General features: G+C 31.0%; 1 protein-coding gene across 1 annotated transcript; it reads left to right on the plus strand.

The window, feature by feature from the left end:
- Positions 1-2,944: 2,944 nt before the first annotated feature.
- On the plus strand, positions 2,945-4,791 carry LOC105795794 (dof zinc finger protein DOF2.5). Its single transcript, XM_012625452.2, has 2 exons — positions 2,945-3,190; positions 3,644-4,791. The coding sequence occupies exons 1-2, from the start codon at positions 3,167-3,169 to the stop codon at positions 4,475-4,477; spliced, it is 858 nt and encodes a 285-aa protein (XP_012480906.1). The 5' UTR covers positions 2,945-3,166; the 3' UTR covers positions 4,478-4,791.
- The last annotated feature ends 6,469 nt before the right edge of the window (positions 4,792-11,260 follow it).

Genomic DNA, 11,260 nt, shown 5'->3' on the forward strand with positions numbered 1-11,260 from the left:
TATCACGTGGCATATCTGCTTTTCTTGTACATTACCATCACATTTGTATCCCCTTTAACAACATCTATGTATTGATTTTGATAGTCTGTGGTCCATATTCTTTTCCTTTCTAACTTTATTTGCTATTACCATTCAGGAACTGGGCCTATGCCCAAAGTTATAAAACCAAGGCCTGACTGGTTTCTAGCCTTCAGGCCTATGCCCAAATACATAATGGGTCTATTTTCTCATTCATTGCCTATTATCACATTATAGTATAAAGTATAGGTCACAGTTTAAATTCATATCCTCACTTTATGCACCTTTATTATTATTATTTCAAGTAGCAAGAAAGAAACCACATTATTACTGATTTTGAATCTTTGTTGAAAAAAAGTTGAACAAAACCTATACGTCGTTATTGGTCTGTAATTGTAATGGTCCTAAAGCAATGGGCCTTCCCCTCATTCAATATTTTTGCTTAATAAAACCATCCTCACTACTTTAATTCTTCTTCCCTTTTTTCCTTTTTCGACTACCCATCGAGTAAGTGAGGCTTTTCATAGAACTTGGACCCCAATTCCTTCCTGGCAAATCATTAGACATGGTCAAACACGGGCTAGTATGAACATTCTTTGAAGGTTTTGTAGTTATTTTACAAGTACAAGAAAATGTGACACACGTGAATTAGTATCATGGATAAACAGTTGAGCATTAATTCAATTTTGAAATTACTAGAAAATTTAAAAATTGTTGTTTCTACAAAGCTATATTTTTTTATGACATTTTAATTAAAGTTTCATTTAATTCTTACACTATATAAGTATTTAATTGACCTTGTGTTATGAGTTGATCCAACACTAATTTAATTAAACAAAGATTTAAAATCAAATAAATATTAAATTAACGATTATCCATAAAAAAATAATAAATTATAAACAATAATGTCATTTTTTAATTGAGTTGTTGAGATATATACAAAATTGGAGTTGAAAAAGTGGAAATGGCGAAGCGAAAGCTGGGAAACATTGAAGCTGTAAAAACTGGGCGTTTATAGGTTGATAAGAAGGAAGATATAGGGTGAAATGTGAAGAAATATGAAGGGTGGAAGAGAAGAGAAATGACGTGTAGAGCACCACATCCATCCATGTTTTACACCTTCTGAATGACTCTAATCAACCCATTTCCAGCCAGTCCCTCAGAATATAAGCTTACCCACCAAAGCATCTATGCTTTCAAACATTTTTATGTTTAGGAGACATAAAAGCTTTTCCTTATAATTATGTAGTTATAGAAACAACACACTATATCTCTTTTTTTTTTTTGTTTTGTTTTTTCCTTTTGACATTCATCATTTTGTTGCAAGAAGAAAATAAAATTGAAAATTGAAAATTCAAAGACAAAGATTTGGCTTTTTGAGTAAAAATCTCATCATTATCAGTAAAGATTACCATATATACATACATACATAAGTCGACACGTGTTGTAATGGACTGTGTAAGCTTATCTTTAATGGTGGTGTCAAGTCTTAACAACGATGAATGTGAAACTACAATGAAAAAAGAGACAAAGGACGAAAATGCAAGGAGGTTTCCATGTCGTAACCAAACTGGAATAATATATAGCCACTGAGATTCTAAGTCCATGAATTTCAACCCTAATATTATTTTTAATATTTCAAAAAGAAAAGCCGCGACCAAACCAAAAAAGTTGTTAATACAACAAATATTTAATCGTCCATCCAATATCCCACTACCTTTCGCTTTGTCGCCTTCCTGTCGCCTCCCTCCATCAACTTTCAATTTTAAACCCACTTTTTTTGATGGAGTAAAAGAATGCATGACTTGGTAAATTTTTTGTTCACCAAAAGTTGTTGAAGGTGGGAACTGGGAACTGGTTAATTAACCTTTGCGTAGCATATTTTTTTCAGTTTGGAATTCTGCATGAGATTCTTTTTTCCAACTAAAACCAAAAATTCTAATATTGACAATGGTATACTTGATCCGCGATTCCCATTCATGCATCACCAACTTTACAGGTAAATATATCTTATTCCAATCAAATTACGGAGCCAACAAATAGAATGTTTTAGAGATGGGAATTCTCATCTACTCAAACAAAGATGGAGTCTATTCATAGAGAGCAATTCAAATTGTTTTCAGAAAACGAAAATAAAATTAAGAAAAATAGTGAAGAATGAAAAAAATTCCAAATGGATTGAGAAATATCATGTTCTTTATGTTCAAACTGTATTGTAGCTTGAAACTCGTAATAATCTCATTTAAAATTCTATTCACCTAATTTTTACTAAAACGATCATAATTATAATTTAAACTTCCACGAAATTAAATGACTCAGCCCAGAAAGTCTAACTTATTTTTTTAACTTAATGAAATTAATGAATTTCATCTGCATGTATCTACTATTCTCTGACAATGTTTGTAATTTTAAATCATTTTCTACAATAAAATGATTGGCCAAGAAAAAGGAAAAGGGTGAATCATAGATTACTTTAACTGCAAGCAAATGAAAGGAACTACTTTTAAGAACATGAAAAAGTAGAAGCAGCATGGAGGATCTTTTGACAAGTTCACCTCACAGGCCAGGTCTCGTGTGTGATCAATTTCTTTTTCCACAGACCAAAATAATCATATTAAACGTATATATATATATATATATGTATCCACAATAGCATAAATCACATATTTAAATCTGATATTTCGTCTAAATTTAAACAAAGTAACTTAAAAGAAAGAAAAGTAACAGGAGAAGAACATAGAATAAAGACTTTTCCCATTATGAGGTCAAAAAGTAGTAACCCACCTACAGTCCACACACTCATAATTCCACCCACATTCGAATAAACAAATATACTATATCTGCATTAGTCTTTAAATAAGATTGAAGCAGAAATTCTTCACAATAAAATAAGACCAAAAGAGAAATTAATGTTTGTAATATTTTATGAGTAGTCAAAACAATCCCTCTCCTCTTTTTCCTTCCTTTTTCATAGTCCATAAAGTGAAAGCCAACAGATAAAGCCACCATACAAACACTCTAAAAACATTCTTTCTATATCAAATAAAAACAGCAGCTGCACACAAACTGAAGGAGGTCAAATTCTCTTTTCTCTTTGAGAATTCCTTTCTGTTTTTTCTCCTCACTTTGGTTTCATCTTCTCAAATTAATGGATGCTGCTAAATGGTCACAGGTAGGTGGATTTGATCTTGGTTTCCTTTTCTTTTCGCTTTTTTAGAGACAATCAAAGCTATAAATATTTTCTATCTTTTATTCCTTGTCAATGAAATATTCATGGAGGGTGCAAGTTTAATATGTTCTTGGAACCAAAAAGAAAGGCTGAACTTTTTCTTTTTCTCCATCTTTTTTTTTTCTTTTGATGGCTGATAAAGGGATGGAAAAAGGTTTTATTTGTTATTACTTATTGTTATTTTCTTGGGTTTTCTTTTCTTTTCTTTTCATTTTCAATACAATTTAGCAGGTAAAAAGCCTACTTTGTTTTGTGTGTGTTCTTGTTTTTTTTTGTTTCTCTTTTATTTCAAGTTAATTTTGGTGTTTATGATATGTCTGGTTTTTTTTTTCTTTTGTCTTGATAGTGAAATGATTGCTCACTCTCTCTCTTATATATATATCCCGGGGTTTTCAGGATTTTGGTTTGGTTAAGCCCATGGAAGAGATGCTTCCTAATACATGCACAAGGGGACCAATGTTAGAGAGAAAAACAAGGCCACCAGAGCAATTGAATTGCCCAAGATGTAACTCTACCAACACCAAGTTTTGTTATTACAACAACTACAGCCTCACTCAACCAAGATACTTCTGCAAGACTTGCAGAAGGTACTGGACTGAAGGTGGATCTCTAAGGAATGTTCCAGTCGGAGGTGGTTCAAGAAAGAACAGAAGATCCATATTATCAAGCTCTTCATCTCCTTCTTCTTCTTCTTCTTCTTCAGCTTCAGCCAAAGTTCCTGCAGATCTAAAGCCAACAAGTTTCTCACATTTGTCTTCTCAAAACCCTAACACCCATAAAGGCCAACAAGATCTGAACCTGGGTTTCCCTCCTATGCAACCGAGTCATGGTCTATCTCAGTATATACAAGTTGCTAAAGTTGAGAACAACGACCACCAGCAAAAGTACCCTTCAGCTTCAGCTTTGGGACTGCTCAGGACTGGAATGGCATCGAGAGGGTTGAATTCTTTCGTTCCAGCACCAGAACCAGACTCAACTACACCTTACTCAACTGGTTTCTCCATGCAAGACTATAAACCAGCACTTACTTTTTCAATTGACGGACTTGAAAATAGGGCTGCCGGTATTCATGGTATTCAAGAGAATGGAGGAAGGGTTTTCTTTCCTTTTGGAGAAATGAAACCCATTTCAACAAACATTACCAATGAAGTTGATCAAAATAAGGACCAAGGCAATTCAGCTGGATATTGGACTAATGGAATGTTTGGTGGAGGAGGAGGATCATGGTAAGGAAAGAAGAACCTAAAGGAGATCATCATCCAACTGTTCTTTTTGTTTTCTTCACATGGTTGATTATTATTACTTGCTTAAAGTTATTTAGAACTAACAGATCATATATAGAATACATATATAATTAATGGTTTTCTTTTCTTTCTTTTTTTAAAATCTCCTACTCTTCTCTGAACAATGTAAACAGATTAGAGCTATTTTGGGTTTGGTTTGAAGAGGCTGTCTTAAGCTTTTCGTGTGGTTAGAAGAAAAAAAAAAAAACAAAGTGAATAAAGGGCTGTGATTGATTTTTTTGTCACAGTAAACATGATCTATGATTAAATGTTCATTATTTTCATCTATCAGAAGTAGGACTGCTGGCTCAAATAATTGAATTCTTGTTTGTAGCTTAGGACAAAAAGAGAGTTAAAAGAGGTAGATTGACAAAACTTTAGAGTTTATTAACGAGTTAAATCACTATTTGGGACTGGTCTTGGTAATTTTTTTTAATATTGGTGTCTGAATTTTTTTTTGTTCTTATATTGAGGTTTGAACTCTTTCTTTTTCAAGTTAGACCTTGAACTCGATAATTATTATCACATTGGAACCTAAACTTGGTAAGCTTTTAAAAACTCTTAAAGTTGAAGTCTCAATTTAAGACCCAATAAAAAAACAACAACTACCAAATTCAGGTTGCGAAGTTGAATTCTCAATATTTTTGTTAAGAGGCTTGGTCGTAGCATGAAATGATGTTATTGGTTATCGTTGCTTCTCCTCCACTAAAGTTAAAACGTGTATTTATGCTTCTAACGTGTGATTGGAAGGATTCTATTAATGTCATAAATTAAGGAGGAATGATAGATGGTGGACCATTTTGAATAGGAAACTTGATTACACAGTGTTATTTGTCGAACAATAAAGCTACCTAGATAGCTAGCATCTAACCTACTCTACTTTTTTACTATTAACTCATAGCAAATTGTACTTTGAAAAACCGGTTTACCTGCACCAACCATAATGCTTACCTAATTTTATAGCCAAGATTCGTGAGTATTGCTGTGGTAGACGGCTCGTAGTAGCGCCACCTGTTGGGCCAACACCAGAATCAAGTGATATAGCTCCTACTGTAATACTGTAATGCCTCATTTTGTATTAGCTTTGGTTGAGTTTGATACATAGGCTAAATAAGCAAGATAATCTTATAAGCATTTCTAAAATATGCATGTAATTAGAAAATAAGTTTAAATATAACTTAAAGTTTGATTAAGATATCTATCTATTAGCAAGTATCATCTTCAACATTGTAAGGCAATGTCTAAAAATATCACTTCTCAAATATCTTACATTTATGATCATAATTTTATAAAATATTAAAGGAAAGACAATCAACATTTTATTCAATTGAGTTAAACAAGCATAAAAGCATGAGTACAAAATATTTTATTGAAGTTATATATTGTAAAATTTTGGGTAATCTATCACAATTCAAAATCAACTATACATAATCCAAAATGCAGTTTCTAAGTATATATAATTCATCTTCTTTTATGAACTATGGCCATCCTTAATTAACCCCACAATGAAAAAAGTTAGAAAATCACAATTAATTATAGTAGTGATGGTCAAAACCATAATTATATGCATATATATAGGTACACAACTTGATATCACAAAATCCACGAATTATTCTAAACGGATGGCATAGTTGAAACTAGTTTTTAAGTATAATATGCATGTTCTGGAATGAATCTAGAAGGGTTGGTAGAATACTCAACCTCTTTCAATCCTATAAATTTTGAAAATGATTTATTTCAATCCTTATATTTTTAAGGAATTTTAATTCGGATTTTTAATATGATTTTTAAATTAAATTAAATTATTTATTAATTTAATATCTCTATTACATTTTCAATCAATTAAATGAATTAATGTTTTTCATTACAGGTAAAAAATTAATATTGTATTTAATCTACTAAATATGTTCCCTTAAAATTAATAGTCGAACAAAAAAAAAACACCTTGAAAGTACAATCAACTCTCCCTATAAAAGACATCCTCTATGACAACATTTCATTATACAACCAATTTGTTGTAGAATTGATTTTTAAGTTTTATTTTTACCCTTTGTAACAACTTTTCATTTATAACAGTAACAACCATAAAGTATGAAGTACGTCCTATATCATCCTCGGGAACCCCTAAGTCGTAACAATATAATTTTGAGCAATTACAAGTCCAATTTTTCAGAATGAATAAAATGTGATCTATAAGTGTAAGTGGAGATGGTAGTAGGATATTGGAGAAAATTTAAATGACTGATGCATTGAGAGATATTAATCCGAGGTGTGAACTAAATTGTAAGATTTTACAAAATGTTGGAGTCAATGTGAGAAATTTATAGTATAAAATGATTAAATTGAATTAGTGGTGAAATGTTTGAGGATATAGAGAACAATTTTTACCAAGACTAAGTGGATAAGGATGATTCATAGATTTTTATTATTAAGTTATAATATTTTATTTATAATGTATTAAATTATTATTAAAATAGATGGATCTTATGATGGAAAAGATGTAGAGACTGCTTCATCTTTCTTTTCATCATCTTTCTCATGTCACCCACCATTGTTGGAGAAAAAAAGTTTTCCTTTCTTGCAATTTGATCTTTATCATCAATAAAAACCCCTCCAAGCTAGAATCTATCAAAACTTCATGGAAACCTTTAATAGACATAAGTTACCCACAAAGCAAGCTTAGATTTCAAGTTAGAAGTGAAGTGTCCATACTTGGGGAGAGAGAAAATCTAGATAATGTGAGAAACTAAAGATCCAAGGTAAGATTTTCATGATTTAGCAATAGTATCATGTTTATTTCAAATATTTGAGCATGAACGTGATATGAATAAAGTGTATTGATTTTTCATATTTTATGAAATTGATGTGAAATGAGGAGAAAGACAAGGAAGAAGATGGAGGAAGAGTACACAAAGGGAAAGAAGTGGATAAAACTTGAAGGAAGTATAGTCTAATTAAAATTTGTAAGTACTTTAGAATTCTTTTTAGCTAATTAGATTTTATTAAAATTATAAAATAAAGAACATGTTAAGGTCATGAATTAAGTATATGTAACTTAATAAATGTGTGAATAATTCAAGAAAGTAGTAAATGATTATGGTTATTGTTGAGATGATTAAATGTGTAGAGAAAAAGACTAAATTGTAAAATGTTGAAAAGTTATGTGAGACTATAAAATTATGAAACTTAATTGTGCTTGTGATGAATATTGATTTTATAATAATGTTAAGCCCTTTTAGACAAGTTTTGAACTTGAGAGATATAGATGGCATACCGTTAGGAATTCTTTAGCGTGCTCGTGAATTTAGCACTTCAGTGCTCATGTTCTAACACAATTAATGTTCTGACCGCACCCCGATGTTTGTGCACCCGGGTTATGAATCAACAAAAAATAATTATAATATGGCGGTGTATTGCAAGTGTGATAAGTTGAGTTGTAATATTTGTAATGTTACAATGATGCACCCGAGTATTTCAAGGATCAACCCAAGAGAGTTTGGGAACTAAGTGATTCCTAAGCAACAAGCCTGTAACCAAGAAGTCTAGCTAACTACTCGCTAAATCCTATATTATGAAAAATCATAATTGAGAGTTAATTACACTAGTTGAACATTAAAAAGGACCAAATTGTAAAATAGAAAAAACTAAGCAAATAGCAATTCAATAAATAATAGTGGTTGGTTGATTTCCATGTTGCTAATTAGTCTTTGGATTAAGGGTCTAAAAAGGCTAAACTTCTAATTTGCTCAATTTTACCTTTTGGTCACCACTTTACCAAATTAGAAGGTTTAGTTCGGTTTATCTCTCGACCTCACCAACCTAACTCGGGGCAACTAAATTGGTGCTTAATAGAATCTCCTCTTGGTCTTACCTATCAATTTTAAGTTTTAAAGTGTATTCGATTTAGTCTAGTTTTTACAATTTAGTCTCTGTACCAAAAATTAACTAAACAAAATTTCCATCAACCAACCACCATAGATTTAATTACTCATCATCATTTCTATACAAGCAAAAATATCGCATATATTCACAACAAACATTAAAATAAGTACAAGAAATATGGTTGAAGAAAGCTTATTGATTTCTTGATGGTTGCTTGAGGAGAATGAACGTGGTAACAATGGACGTGAAAAATATCTTGAAAGCTCATATTTTTAACTTAGAAAAAGGAAATAGAGTTGAGCTATATTAAATTATATGGATTAAAATGAAAATAAAAAGACAATTTTGTGTACTAAATAACAATTAAGAACAAGCTACAGTAAAAACTGACTAACTGCCAACTAGCACAACTAAAAACTAGAAAAGTTTGAAACTAAATCCTAGAAAGATGAAGAAGAAGATAACTAGAAAGCTAAAATGATGAAAGAAAAGTAAATATAATAGCAAAAAATGGCTTTTAACATCTCATTAAAACTAAAAAATTTGGACCAAAATGCCCCTAAACATTGTAATTTGATTGGGGTTGGTGTTGGACAAAAACTACCCATGTTGTAAATTTTCTCCTCATCAAGTAGTGGCTAGGTGTCATGATACCTAAAATAGTAGCTAAATTGGGGTCTTGGGGTTTCAGTGTCATGATACCTACTCCCCGATTTCTAAATACCATTGGAGTTGGTATGACACCAATCACTCGATTCGATCGTCGGACCAAGCTACAGAATGTTAGCACTATTATCAGAACAATCCAAAGCAATTTATAACAATTAATTTACTCAACCTCGATTCATATCATAATAACATACACAATGTGATACAAAATCAAAATCAAATCTCAATTGAGTTTACGAAAGCTCTTAAGTTGACTCGAGCATGAAGAATGATCATTCTGAAAACTTTTCAAAGTTTAAAAATAGGTATCGATACCTTTATCAAGTACTGATACTGTTTTCAGCTTCGAATCCTCAAAAGTCAAGGTAAAATACACAAGTATCGGTAGTTGGAATAAGGTACTGATACCTCTATTAAGAGGTATTGATACCAAATTCAGTATCGATACCATTTTGGCATTCTACCATTTTTCAAAATCTGAACACAGGTCAAGTACTTATTCTTAAGGATTAATACTTTATACTGGTATTGATACCAAATTGGCATTATATTGTTTATAAATCATGGTAATTTGGTAAAGTATCGATACATTTACATGTGGTATCAATAATTTTTTCCAGAAGGTTAAAAGTTTCACATTTTAATCATTTTTCATGCTCAAACCAAAAAGAAGGTTCTTTGGGCACCCTTCCAACTTACATACAACCAATTCAAAACATACTGAAAGCCACTGTAACAGCCTGAATTTCAGTGGTAACGAAAATGATGATTTGAAGCTGTAATAGCCCGATTTTCAAAAATGTCGAAAACAGTGGTACGAGATCACCAAATTCAGAAAATAAGCTCGTAAATTTTATTATCAATAATTACGAGCCAAATATGATTTTAAGAGATTTTAAATTAGTAATTTGTATTTTATAAAAATTTATTAAGTCAAGAAATTGAGAAAAGAGGTATCGAGACTTCGATATTATAGAACCGAGCCGTAAATATTTTTATAAATATTTACGGAGTGTCAATATGGTAGTGTTAAAGTTTCACAGAAAATTTTAATGTTTTGGCGTTAATTAATTAAAAGGACTAAATTGAAAAGATGCAAAACTTGCTAAAGTGATTAAATAGCTTAACAATTAAATAAGGAAGGACTAAAAGAGAAAATGGACCAATTTAGGGGCTGAGATGACATACCGTTAAAAAAAATCTAAGATTTTTATGTATTAAGGACAAAATTGGAATTACAATAAAGTTTATGTGGCCAAATTTTATTTTAAGCATTTCAAGACCATTTCTTCTTGAAATTTCGGTGGGAGACAGCCATGGAAGAGGGTTTGGAGCTGGTATTCCATATTTTGGCTTCACGTAAGTTTAATTCTTGCTTTGTCCTTGAAATTTTTATATTTTTAGATTTTTACAATTAGGTCCAACTTAGTATTCTACTAGTTTCTCATTTTGTTGAAAGTTTTGGAAGATACTAATGATAAGTTCATATGATTGTTGTTATTTTTGATGAAATTGATATGTTAATGGATGTTTAAAGGTGTTTTATTAAAGAATTTTAGATGAAAACATGTTTTAGGGATTAAATTGAAAAGTATTGAAATCATGGATAAATTCTAAAATTTCATGGAATCTATGGGCTGTTATTGATATGTATGAGAAATACTAGGCTTGAATTAAGGATTATATTGCAAGAATTTCATTTTCCAAGCCTAGGGACGAAATTATCATGTATTAAAAGTTTAGAGTCAAATTGGTAATCAATATATTACACTAAACAGTTTTGGGCAGCAGCAGTGGTCTGACTTTGAAAAATCACCAAAAATTGTGGGAATTGAATTAGAGGGTGAATAAAATATGAAATTAAAGCTTATTAAGTCTAGTTTCTCATAGAAGAAACGGTGTAAGTAATGAAATTGTAAATCATGAGATATAATAGATTTTGTGAGACAAGGTCAGAATGAATTCGGGTTCCCCTGTTCTGAATTTGGAAAATCATTAAAATTGTACAAAATGATTATGAGTTATAATTTATATGGTTAGAATCCTTAATGAGTCTATTTTTATAAGAAACAAACTAAAACATCATCCAAATTCTGTACAATGAGATAATTAATTTTAGTGAAGAGTGGTCGGAACTGTCAGACAGAAAAACAGGGAAACTTTAAAGAATAAACTGTAC

The sequence above is a fragment of the Gossypium raimondii genome, chromosome 7 (assembly GCF_025698545.1).
Source record: "Gossypium raimondii isolate GPD5lz chromosome 7, ASM2569854v1, whole genome shotgun sequence".
Taxonomy (NCBI): Eukaryota; Viridiplantae; Streptophyta; class Magnoliopsida; order Malvales; family Malvaceae; genus Gossypium; species Gossypium raimondii.